A 13,809-nucleotide genomic window follows, 5' to 3' on the forward strand; every position below is an offset into this window, starting at 1 on the left:
GGGCCCTTGGTGCTCGGGGCCCTTGGTGCTCGGGGCGCTTGGTGCTCGGGGCGCTTGGTGCTCGGGGCCCTGGGTGCTCGGGGCCCTGGGTGCTCGGGGCGCTTGGTGCTCGGGGCCCTTGGTGCTCGGGGCCCTGGGTGCTCGGGGCCCTGGGTGCTCGGGGCGCTTGGTGCTCGGGGCGCTTGGTGCTCGGGGCCCTTGGTGCTCGGGGCCCTTGGTGCTCGGGGCCCTGGGTGCTCGGGGCCCTGGGTGCTCGGGGCCCTTGGTGCTCGGGGCCCTGGGTGCTCGGGGCCCTGGGTGCTCGGGGCGCTTGGTGCTCGGGGCGCTTGGTGCTCGGGGCCCTTGGTGCTCGGCTTGACATGGCTGATCTAGGTGTCTGGGCAGCTCTGCCTTGCTGATGTACTACTCAACATGTACTCCTGTCTGTCTGTCTGTTATACCTGTCTGTCTGTCTGTCTGTCTGTGTGTTCACATTTAACCAGAGTGTGTATCTAACTGTTAACTGAACAGTGGGTGTATTTATTTAACAACGTGTTAGTCAGCTGTGTGGGTTGTGTAGCCGTGTGGGTTGTGTAGCTGTGTGGGTTGTGTAGCTGTGTGGGTCGTGTAGCTGTGTGGGTCGTGTAGCTAGACACTACACAGCTACCGGACTACCCAGGAGCCCTGCTGTTTAGTTCTGTTAGACACTACACAGCTACCTGACTACCGTTAACCTTGTGTATGCTCTCTCCCTCCCCTCCCTCTCACCATCCCCCTCTCCCTTCCCTCCCTCTTCTCCTCTATCTCTCTCCCTCCTCTTCCCCCTCTCCTCTCTGTCCTCTCCCTCCTCTCATCTTCTCTCCTCTTCCTCCTCTCTTCCCCCTCTCTCCCCATCTCCTCCTCTCCTCTTCCTCCTCCTCCTCTCCTCTTCCTCCTCCTCTCCTCTTCCTCCTCCTCTCCCCCTCTCATCTTCTCTCCTCTTCCTCCTCTCATCTTCTCTCCTCTTCCTCCTCTCATCTTCTCTCCTCTTCCTCCTCTCATCTTCTCTCCTCTTCCTCCTCCTCTCCCCATCTCCTCCTCTTCCTCTCCCCATCTCCTCCTCTCCTCTTCTTCCTCCTCCTCTTCCTCCTCCTCTCCTCTCCCCATCTCCTCCTCTCCCCATCTCCTCCTCTCACTCGTACCTCCCGTGGGCCTAACTCCAGTCTCATGTAAGTCTAATTAATAAATGCACCTCACTGAATGTGTGTGTGTGTGTGTGTATATATATTAATCATAAATGTTATTAATTATATTATTGGGCTTGGGCTTATCATTTAAATGTGTAAACTGACCTGCATGCTTTTCGTTGGTTTCTGTGTAATTCAAACCCATCGTTTCAAGTCCACTGTTATGCAGTTATAATACACATTTTCTAAGAGGTGAAACAGTCCTGAATTGGTTTTGAACGCCGGGCCTCTGAATAACTCCGTAACAACCGTTAACGATGAGTATTCAGAATGTTACGATGAAGCACGTCTTCTTCTTAAGGACTGGAGTTTGGCCTACCGTGATGACCCATTGTCAGAAACCAGAGTTGGTAGTCCTCCATATCAGTCTCAGAGTAGAGTCCTCTATATCAATCTCTGAGTAGAGTCCTCTATATCAGTCTCTGAGTAGAGTCCTCCATATCAGTCTCTGAGTAGAGTCCTCCATATCAGTCTCAGAGTAGAGTCCTCTATATCAGTCTCTGAGTAGAGTCCTCCATATCAGTCTCTGAGTAGAGTCCTCTATATCAGTCTCTGAGTAGAGTCCTCCATATCAGTCTCTGAGTAGAGTCCTCCATATCAGTCTCTGAGTAGAGTCCTCCATATCAGTCTCTGAGTAGAGTCCTCCATATCAGTCTCTGAGTAGAGTCCTCCATATCAGTCTCTGAGTAGAGTCCTCCATATCAGTCTCTTTAGAGTAGAGTCCTCTATATCAATCTCTGAGTAGAGTCCTCTATATCAGTCTCTGAGTAGAGTCCTCCATATCAGTCTCTGAGTAGAGTCCTCTATATCAGTCTCTGAGTAGAGTCCTCTATATCAGTCTCTGAGTAGAGTCCTCTATATCAGTCTCTGAGTAGAGTCCTCTATATCAGTCTCTGAGTAGAGTCCTCCATATCAGTCTCTGAGTAGAGTCCTCTATGTCAGTCTCTGAGTAGAGTCCTCCATATCAGTCTCTGAGTAGAGTCCTCTATATCAGTCTCTGAGTAGAGTCCTCCATATCAGTCTCTGAGTAGAGTCCTCTATGTCAGTCTCTGAGTAGAGTCCTCCATATCAGTCTCTGAGTAGAGTCCTCTATATCAGTCTCTGAGTAGAGTCCTCTATGTCAGTCTCTGAGTAGAGTCCTCTATATCAATCTCTGAGTAGAGTCCTCTATATCAGTCTCTGAGTAGAGTCCTCCATATCAGTCTCAGAGTAGAGTCCTCCATATCAGTCTCTGAGTAGAGTCCTCCATATCAGTCTCTGAGTAGAGTCCTCCATATCAGTCTCTGAGTAGAGTCCTCCATATCAGTCTCTGAGTAGAGTCCTCCATATCAGTCTCTGAGTAGAGTCCTCCATATCAGTCTCTGAGTAGAGTCCTCCATATCAGTCTCTTTAGAGTAGAGTCCACTATATCAATCTCTGAGTAGAGTCCTCTATATCAGTCTCTGAGTAGAGTCCTCCATATCAGTCTCTGAGTAGAGTCCTCTATATCAGTCTCTGAGTAGAGTCCTCCATATCAGTCTCTGAGTAGAGTCCTCCATATCAGTCTCTGAGTAGAGTCCTCTATGTCAGTCTCTGAGTAGAGTCCTCTATGTCAGTCTCTGAGTAGAGTCCTCTATGTCAGTCTCTGAGTAGAGTCCTCTATGTCAGTCTCTGAGTAGAGTCCTCTATGTCAGTCTCTGAGTAGAGTCCTCCATATCAGTCTCTGAGTAGAGTCCTCCATATCAGTCTCTGAGTAGAGTCCTCCATATCAGTCTCTGAGTAGAGTCCTCCATATCAGTCTCTGAGTAGAGTCCTCCATATCAGTCTCTGAGTAGAGTCCTCCATATCAGTCTCTGAGTAGAGTCCTCCATATCAGTCTCTGAGTAGAGTCCTCCATATCAGTCTCTGAGTAGAGTCCTCCATATCAGTCTCTGAGTAGAGTCCTCCATATCAGTCTCTGAGTAGAGTCCTCCACATCAGTCTCTGAGTAGAGTCCTCCACATCAGTCTCTGAGTAGAGTCCTCCATATCAGTCTCTGAGTAGAGTCCTCCATAGCAGTCTCTGAGTAGAGTCCTCCATAGCAGTCTCTGAGTAGAGTCCTCCATAGCAGTCTCTGAGTAGAGTCCTCCATAGCAGTCTCTGAGTAGAGTCCTCCATAGCAGTCTCTGAGTAGAGTCCTCCACAGCAGTCTCTGAGTAGAGTCCTCCATAGCAGTCTCTGAGTAGAGTCCTCCATAGCAGTCTCTGAGTAGAGTCCTCCATAGCAGTCTCTGAGTAGAGTCCTCCATAGCAGTCTCTGAGTAGAGTCCTCCATAGCAGTCTCTGAGTAGAGTCCTCCATAGCAGTCTCTGAGTAGAGTCCTCCATATCAGTCTCTGAGTAGAGTCCTCCATATCAGTCTCATTTTAGAGTAGAGTCCTCTATGTCAGTCTCAGAGTAGAGTCCTCTATGTCAGTCTCAGAGTAGAGTCCTCCATATCAGTCTCTGAGTAGAGTCCTCTATATCAGTCTCATTTTAGAGTAGAGTCCTCTATATCAGTCTCTGAGTAGAGTCCTCTATATCAGTCTCTGAGTAGAGTCCTCCATATCAGTCTCTGAGTAGAGTCCTCCATATCAGTCTCTGAGTAGAGTCCTCTATATCAGTCTCATTTTAGAGTAGAGTCCTCTATATCAGTCTCTGAGTAGAGTCCTCTATATCAGTCTCTGAGTAGAGTCCTCTATATCAGTCTCTGAGTAGAGTCCTCTATATCAGTCTCTGAGTAGAGTCCTCTATATCAGTCTCTGAGTAGAGTCCTCTATATCAGTCTCTGAGTAGAGTCCTCTATATCAGTCTCTGAGTAGAGTCCTCTATATCAGTCTCTGAGTAGAGTCCTCTATATCAGTCTCTGAGTAGAGTCCTCTATATCAGTCTCTGAGTAGAGTCCTCTATATCAGTCTCTGAGTAGAGTCCTCCATATCAGTCTCTGAGTAGAGTCCTCTATATCAGTCTCATTTTAGAGTAGAGTCCTCTATATCAGTCTCATTTTAGAGTAGAGTCCTCTATATCAGTCTCTGAGTAGAGTCCTCCATATCAGTCTCTGAGTAGAGTCCTCCATATCAGTCTCTGAGTAGAGTCCTCCATATCAGTCTCTGAGTAGAGTCCTCCATATCAGTCTCTGAGTAGAGTCCTCCATATCAGTCTCTGAGTAGAGTCCTCCATATCAGTCTCTGAGTAGAGTCCTCCACATCAGTCTCTGAGTAGAGTCCTCCACATCAGTCTCTGAGTAGAGTCCTCCACATCAGTCTCTGAGTAGAGTCCTCCATATCAGTCTCTGAGTAGAGTCCTCCATATCAGTCTCTGAGTAGAGTCCTCCATATCAGTCTCTGAGTAGAGTCCTCCATATCAGTCTCTGAGTAGAGTCCTCCATATCAGTCTCTGAGTAGAGTCCTCCATATCAGTCTCTGAGTAGAGTCCTCCATATCAGTCTCTGAGTAGAGTCCTCCATATCAGTCTCTGAGTAGAGTCCTCCATATCAGTCTCAGAGTAGAGTCCTCCATATCAGTCTCTGAGTAGAGTCCTCCATATCAGTCTCTGAGTAGAGTCCTCCATATCAGTCTCTGAGTAGAGTCCTCCATATCAGTCTCTGAGTAGAGTCCTCCATATCAGTCTCTGAGTAGAGTCCTCCATATCAGTCTCAGAGTAGAGTCCTCCATATCAGTCTCTCAGTAGAGTCCTCCATATCAGTCTCTGAGTAGAGTCCTCCATATCAGTCTCTGAGTAGAGTCCTCCATATCAGTCTCTGAGTAGAGTCCTCTATATCAGTCTCAGAGTAGAGTCCTCCATATCAGTCTCTGAGTAGAGTCCTCTATATCAGTCTCAGAGTAGAGCTTTATTCTCTATATAGTTATACTCACATCCTATCTCTGTAAATGTCTGGTCCTGTATTCCTCTGACCCCCCCCCCCCCCTGTCTCCCCATCTATCTGTGTTACCACGGTAACATCCCTTGCCCTCTCACCCCTCTAGTGGACAACCAGCACATGCTGCACTACATTCGAGACAAGACGGCGGTCCCTTACTTCAGTAACCTGGTCTGGTTCATCGGCTCCCACGTCATAGAGCTGGACAAGTGTGTTCAGACAGACCAAGAGTGAGTACATACACACACACACACACACACACATACGAACACATACACACACATACGAACACGCACACGCACACGCACGCACACACACACACACACACACACACACACACACACAGACGGGTCATTCTACCCTGTGTCCACTAGGTGTCAGTGGTGTGTCGGTATTAAACTTTCTTCCTGAATTATCTGATGAAGATATTGTCCCCACCATAACAGTTACAGACTAGATCATTACACACTGTTGTGTACATACCATCTCTTTCTCTTTCTCTCTTTCTCTCTCTTTCTTTTTCTCTCTCTCTCTTTCTTTTTCTCTCTCTCTCTTTCTTTTTCTCTCTCTCTTTCTTTTTCTCTCTCTCTCTCTTTCTCTCTCTGTCTCTCTCTTTCTCTCTCTGTCTCGCCTCTCTCTCGCTACTCTCTCTGACGCTCTCTCCTCTCTCTCTGTCTCTCGCCTCTCTCTCGCTACTCTCTCTGACGCTCTCTCCTCTCTCTCTGTCTCTCGCCTCTCTCTCGCTACTCTCTCTGACGCTCTCTCCTCTCTCTCTGTCTCTCGCCTCTCTCTCGCTACTCTCTCTGACGCTCTCTCCTCTCTCTGTCTCTCTCCCTCTCCCCCCTCCAGGCATCGTAACCGGGGGAAGCTGAGTGACTTGGTAGCAGAGCATCTCGACCATCTCCACTACCTGAACGATATCCTGACGATCAACTGCGAGTTCCTGAACGATGTCCTGACAGACCACCTGCTCAACCGTCTTTTCCTGCCTCTCTACGTCTTCTCTCTGGTCTGCCCTGAGCAGGTAGGTGGAGGGGTCTTCTCTCTGGTCTGCCCTGAGCAGGTAGGTGGAGGGGTCTTCTCTCTGGTCTGCCCTGAGCAGGTAGGTGGAGGGTCTTCTCTCTGGTCTGCCCTGAGCAGGTAGGTGGAGGGGTCTTCTCTCTGGTCTGCCCTGAGCAGGTAGGTGGAGGGGTCTTCTCTCTGGTCTGCCCTGAGCAGGTAGGTGGAGGGGTCTTCTCTCTGGTCTGCCCTGAGCAGGTAGGTGGAGGGGTCTTCTCTCTGGTCTGCCCTGAGCAGGTAGGTGGAGGGGTCTTCTCTCTGGTCTGCCCTGAGCAGGTAGGTGGAGGGGTCTTCTCTCTGGTCTGCCCTGAGCAGGTAGGTGGAGGGGTCTTCTCTCTGGTCTGCCCTGATCAGGTAGGTGGAGGGGTCTTCTCTCTGGTCTGCCCTGAGCAGGTAGGTGGAGGGGTCTTCTCTCTGGTCTGCCCTGAGCAGGTAGGTGGAGGGGTCTTCTCTCTGGTCTGCCCTGAGCAGGTAGGTGGGGGTCTTCTCTCTGGTCTGCCCTGAGCAGGTAGGTGGAGGGTCTTCTCTCTGGTCTGCCCTGAGCAGGTAGGTGGAGGGGGTGTGTGTGTACTGTGTAACCAATACTAATGTGTTTCTGACATATTGTCTGTCTGTGTTTCAGTCTGACGATCGTAAGATCAACCCTCAGGTGTCCCTTAACCTACTGTCACAGGTATGTACCGACACACACAATCTCACCACATCACACCGCTTCACATCACACCTCTTCACACCTCTTCACATCACACCTCTTCACACCCCCCCTCTTCACACCACACCTCTTCACACCACACCTCTTCACATCACACCTCTTCACACCTCACCTCTTCACATCACACCTCTTCACATCACACCTCTTCACACCACACCTCTTCACACCACACCTCTTCACATCACACCGCTTCACATCACACCTCTTCACACCTCACCTCTCCTCATCACACCTCCTCATCACACCTCACCTCATTACACCTCACCTCACCTCACACCTCCTCATCACACCTCACCTCTCCTCATCACACCTCACCTCTCCTCATCACACCTCCTCATCACACCTCCTCATCACACCTCACCTCTCCTCATCACACCTCCTCATCACACCTCATCACACCTCCTCATCACACCTCCTCATCACACCTCACCTCACCTCTCCTCATCACACCTCATCACACCTCCTCATCACACCTCACCTCTCCTCATCACACATCACCTCTCCTCATCACACCTCCTCATCACACCTCCTCATCACACCTCACCTCTCCTCATCACACCTCACCTCTCCTCATCACACCTCCTCATCACACCTCCTCATCACACCTCACCTCTCCTCATCACACCTCACCTCTCCTCATCACACCTCCTCATCACACCTCCTCATCACACCTCACACCTCCTCATCACACCTCCTCATCACACCTCACCTCTCCTCATCACACCTCACCTCTCCTCATCACACCTCACCTCTCCTCATCACACCTCCTCATCACACCTCACCTCTCCTCATCACACCTCCTCATCACACCTCATCACACCTCCTCATCACACCTCCTCATCACACCTCACCTCTCCTCATCACACCTCACCTCTCCTCATCACACCTCCTCATCACACCTCCTCATCACACCTCACCTCTCCTCATCACACCTCCTCATCACACCTCATCACACCTCCTCATCACACCTCCTCATCACACCTCACCTCTCCTCATCACACCTCACCTCTCCTCATCACACCTCCTCATCACACCACCTCATCACACCTCACCTCTCCTCCTCATCACACCTCATCACACCTCCTCATCACACCTCCTCATCACACCTCACCTCTCCTCATCACACCTCACCTCTCCTCATCACACCTCCTCATCACACCTCCTCATCACACCTCACCTCTCCTCATCACACCTCCTCATCACACCTCACCTCTCCTCATCACACCTCACCTCTCTTCACCGTAGGGATGGACGTTCAGTGATTAAACTGCATATGAAAGTTGTTATTTTTGTTGGGTTTGTCTCAAGGTGTTTCTCATCATCCACTACCAGCCGCTGGTCAACTCTCTGGCTGAAGTCATCTTCAACGGAGACCTGTCTGTCTTCACACAGCACAGAAACGCAGTGAGTACACACACACACACACACACACACACACACACACACACACACACACACACACACACACACACACACACACACACACACACACACAGTGACCTTCGGAAAGTATTCAGACCCCTCAGCTTTGTCCAGGTTTTGTTTTGTTACAGCCTTTTTCTAAAATGTATAAAATTATTTCCCCCCCTCATCAATCTACACACAATACCCCATAATGACATCACAATACCCCATAATGACATCACAGTACCCCATAATGACATCACAATAGCCCATAATGACATCACAATACCCCATAATGACATCACAATACCCCATAATGACAAAGCTAAAACAGAAATATCACAGTTACATAAGTATTCAGACCCTTTACTCAGCACTTTGTTGAAGCACCTTTGGCAGCGATTACAGCCTCTAGACTTCTTGGGTATGACGCTACAAGCTTGGCACACCTGTATTTGGGGAGTTTCTCCCATTCTTCTCTGCAGATGCTCTCAAGCTCTGTCAGGTTGGATGGGGAGCGTTGCTGCACAGATATTTTCAGGTCTCTCCAGAGATGTTCGATCGGGTTCAAATCCGGGCTCTGGCTGGGTCACTCAAGGACATTCAGAGACTCCCGAAGTCTGGGGCGAAGGTTCACTTTCTGAGGTGCTGAGTGCTCTGAAGCAGGTTTCTTATCAAGAATCTCTCTGTACTTTGCTCCTTTAATCTTTCCCTCGATCCTGACTAGTCTCCCAGTCCCTTCTTCTGAAAAACATCCCCACAGCATGATGCTGCCACCACCATGCTTCAACGTAGGGATGGTGCCAGGTTTCCTCCAGATGTGACGCTTGACATTCAGGCCGAAGAGTTCAATCTTGGTTTCATCAGACCAGAGAATCTTGTTTCTCATGGTCTGAGAGTCCTTTAGGTGCCTTTTGGCAAACTCCAAGCGGGTTGTCATGTGCCTTTTACTGAGGAGTGGCTTTCGTCTGGCCACTCTAAAGGCCTGATTGGTGGGGTGCTGCGGCCAGCTCTAGGAAGAGTCTTGGTGGTTCCAAACTTCTTCCATTTGAGACTGATGGAGGCCACTGTGTTCTTGGGGACCTTCAATGCTGCAGAAATGAAGTGAAAGGAGTGGCTTCCGTCTGGCCACTCGACCATAAAGGCCTGATTGGTGGAGTGCTATTGAATACATTATCATTCAGCCCTGTCTGTTATTCTCCCACATGAATACATTATACATTATCACGTCACCCCGCTCCTCCGCTCTCTCCACTGGCTTCCAGTTGAAGCTCGCATCCGCTACAAGACCATGGTGCTTGTCTACGGAGCTGTGAGGGGAACGGCACCGCAGTACCTCCAGGCTCTGATCAGGCCCTACACCCAAACAAGGGCACTGCGTTCATCCACCTCTGGCCTGCTCGCCTCCCTACCACTGAGGAAGTACAGTTCCCGCTCAGCCCAGTCAAAACTGTTCGCTGCTCTGGCCCCCCAATGGTGGAACAAACTCCCTCACGACGCCAGGACAGCGGAGTCAATCACCACCTTCCGGAGACACCTGAAACCCCACCTCTTCAAGGAATACCTAGGATAGGATAAAGCAATCCTTCTCACCCCCCCCCCTTAAATGATTTAGATGCACTATTGTAAAGTGGCTGTTCCACTGGATGTCATAAGGTGAATTCACCAATTTGTAAGTCGCTCTGGATAAGAGCGTCTGCCAAATGACTTAAACGTAAATGTAATGTAAATGATGTCCTCTCTGCAGCTAATCAGGGCGTATGGTTTTACCTGATATAAGCTGCAGTTGATTACACCTTAACAGCTGGTGATTCCAGTCACAGGAAGTGGTTGTAACTGTGACAGAGAGGAGTAGAGGCCCTTATACATCCTGGCTGTGGGGGAGGGGGGTGTGTTAAGATACAATCTACAAGGGAGAGGTGGAACAAGGCATTCTGGGTATTATCTAAACTGTGTGTTGTCTGTAAAGGCTCTCAGCTTAACAGTCAGTCAAGACTTTTGCAATTAATGTGTGTGTGTGTGTGTGTGTCTGTGTGTGTCTGTGTGTGTGTCCATTTTTTTTCTTCTAAACGTGAGCGGTTTACCAGAACCTATAAATACACACACACACAGTGCACCTTCAACGCAAAAAGAATGTGGAGAATTGACGTCTCATTGGCTCCAGAGCGTTCAGACCCCTTTTCCCACGTCTTACTACGTTACAGCCTTCTTCTAAAATGGCTTAAATTACCCCCCCCCCATCAATCTACACACAATACCCCATTATAACAAAGCAACCCCCCCCCCTCATCAATCTACACACAATACCCCATTATAACAAAGCAACCCCCCTCATCAATCTACACACAATACCCCATTATAACAAAGCAACCCCCCCATCAATCTACACACAATACCCCATTATAACAAAGCAACCCCCTCATCAATCACAATACCCCATTATAACAAAGCAACCCCCCTCATCAATCTACACACAATACCCCATTATAACAAAGCAACCCCCCTCATCAATCACAATACCCCATTATAACAAAGCAACCCCCCCTCATCAATCTACACACAATACCCCATTATAACAAAGCAACCCCCCCCCCATCAATCTACACACAATACCCCATTATAACAAAGCAACCCCCCCCTCATCAATCACAATACCCCATTATAACAAAGCAACCCCCCCCCCTCATCAATCTACACACAATACCCCATTATAACAAAGCAACCCCCCTCATCAATCACAATACCCCATTATAACAAAGCAACCCCCTCATCAATCTACACACAATACCCCATTATAACAAAGCAACCCCCCTCATCAATCACAATACCCCATTATAACAAAGCAACCCCCTCATCAACCTACACTCAATACCCCATTATAACAAAGCAACCCCCCTCATGAATCACAATACCCCATTATAACAAAGCAACCCCCCTCATCAATCACCACTCAATACCCCATTACAACAAAGCAACCCCCTCATCAACCTACACACAATACCCCATTATAACAAAGCAACCCCCTCATCAATCACAATACCCCATTATAACAAAGCACCCCCCCTCATCAATCTACACACAATACCCCATTATAACAAAGCAACCCCCCTCATCAATCACAATACCCCATTATAACAAAGCAACCCCCTCATCAATCTACACACAATACCCCATTATAACAAAGCAACCCCCCTCATCAATCTACACACAATACCCCATTATAACAAAGCAACCCCCCTCATCAACCACAATACCCCATTATAACAAAGCAACCCCCTCATCAACCTACACACAATACCCCATTATAACAAAGCAACCCCCCTCATCAACCTACACACAATACCCCATTATAACAAAGCAACCCCCCTCATCAACCTACACACAATACCCCATTATAACAAAGCAACCCCCTCATCAACCTACACACAATACCCCATTATAACAAACCACCCCCTCATCAATCACAATACCCCATTATAACAAAGCAACCCCCTCATCAACCTACACACAATACCCCATTATAACAAACCACCCCCCTCATCAATCACAATACCCCATTATAACAAAGCAACCCCCCTCATCAATCTACACACAATACCCCATTATAACAAAGCAACCCCCCTCATCAATCACAATACCCCATTATAACAAAGCAACCCCTCCCTCATCAATCTCCACTCAATACCCCATTACAACAAAGCAACCCCCCTCATCAACCTACACACAATACCCCATTATAACAAAGCAACCCCCTCATCAATCTACACACAATACCCCTTTATAACAAAGCACCCCCCCTCATCAATCACAATACCCCATTATAACAAAGCAACCCCCTCATCAATCACAATACCCCATTATAACAAACCACCCCCCTCATCAATCACAATACCCCATTATAACAAAGCAACCCCCTCATCAATCTACACACAATACCCCATTATAACAAAGCAACCCCCCTCATCAATCTACACACAATACCCCATTATAACAAAGCACCCCCCCCTCATCAACCTACACACAATACCCCATTATAACAAAGCAACCCCCCTCATCAATCTACACACAATACCCCATTATAACAAAGCAACCCCCCTCATCAATCACAATACCCCATTATAACAAAGCAACCCCCCTCATCAACCTACACTCAATACCCCATTATAACAAAGCAACCCCCTCATCAATCACCACTCAATACCCCATTATAACAAAGCAACCCCCTCATGAATCACAATACCCCATTATAACAAAGCAACCCCCCTCATCAACCTACACACAATACCCCATTATAACAAAGCAACCCCCCTCATCAATCACCACTCAATACCCCATTACAACAAAGCAACCCCCTCATCAACCTACACACAATACCCCATTATAACAAAGCAACCCCCTCATCAATCACAATACCCCATTATAACAAAGCACCCCCTCATCAATCTACACACAATACCCCATTATAACAAAGCAACCCCCCTCATCAATCACAATACCCCATTATAACAAAGCAACCCCCCTCATCAATCTACACACAATACCCCATTATAACAAAGCAACCCCCTCATCAATCTACACACAATACCCCATTATAACAAAGCAACCCCCCTCATCAACCACAATACCCCATTATAACAAAGCAACCCCCCTCATCAACCTACACACAATACCCCATTATAACAAAGCAACCCCCTCATCAACCTACACACAATACCCCATTATAACAAAGCAACCCCCCTCATCAACCTACACACAATACCCCATTATAACAAAGCAACCCCCCTCATCAACCTACACACAATACCCCATTATAACAAACCACCCCCTCATCAATCACAATACCCCATTATAACAAAGCAACCCCCTCATCAACCTACACACAATACCCCATTATAACAAACCACCCCCCTCATCAATCACAATACCCCATTATAACAAAGCAACCCCCCTCATCAATCTACACACAATACCCCATTATAACAAAGCAACCCCCCCCTCATCAACCTACACACAATACCCCATTATAACAAACCACCCCCTCATCAATCACAATACCCCATTATAACAAAGCAACCCCCCTCATCAACCTACACACAATACCCCATTATAACAAACCACCCCCCTCATCAATCACAATACCCCATTATAACAAAGCAACCCCCCTCATCAATCTACACACAATACCCCATTATAACAAAGCAACCCCCCTCATCAATCACAATACCCCATTATAACAAAGCAACCCCTCCCTCATCAATCTCCACTCAATACCCCATTACAACAAAGCAACCCCCCTCATCAACCTACACACAATACCCCATTATAACAAAGCAACCCCCTCATCAATCTACACACAATACCCCTTTATAACAAAGCACCCCCTCATCAATCACAATACCCCATTATAACAAAGCAACCCCCTCATCAATCACAATACCCCATTATAACAAACCACCCCCTCATCAATCACAATACCCCATTATAACAAAGCAACCCCCTCATCAATCTACACACAATACCCCATTATAACAAAGCAACCCCCCTCATCAATCTA

The 13,809-nt window shown here is 48.1% G+C and overlaps 1 protein-coding gene across 1 annotated transcript in view; it reads left to right on the forward strand.

The window, feature by feature from the left end:
• Nucleotides 1-13,809, forward strand: part of LOC135554822 (protein CLEC16A-like) — a 102,581-nt gene that overhangs the window by 12,330 nt on the left and 76,442 nt on the right. The window contains 4 exon segments of the mRNA XM_064987271.1: nt 5,187-5,310; nt 5,930-6,104; nt 6,762-6,812; nt 8,160-8,255. Coding sequence (XP_064843343.1) covers nt 5,187-5,310; nt 5,930-6,104; nt 6,762-6,812; nt 8,160-8,255 — 446 coding nt within the window.

This window comes from Oncorhynchus masou, chromosome 14, assembly GCF_036934945.1.
Source record: "Oncorhynchus masou masou isolate Uvic2021 chromosome 14, UVic_Omas_1.1, whole genome shotgun sequence".
NCBI classification, from domain to species: Eukaryota; Metazoa; Chordata; class Actinopteri; order Salmoniformes; family Salmonidae; genus Oncorhynchus; species Oncorhynchus masou.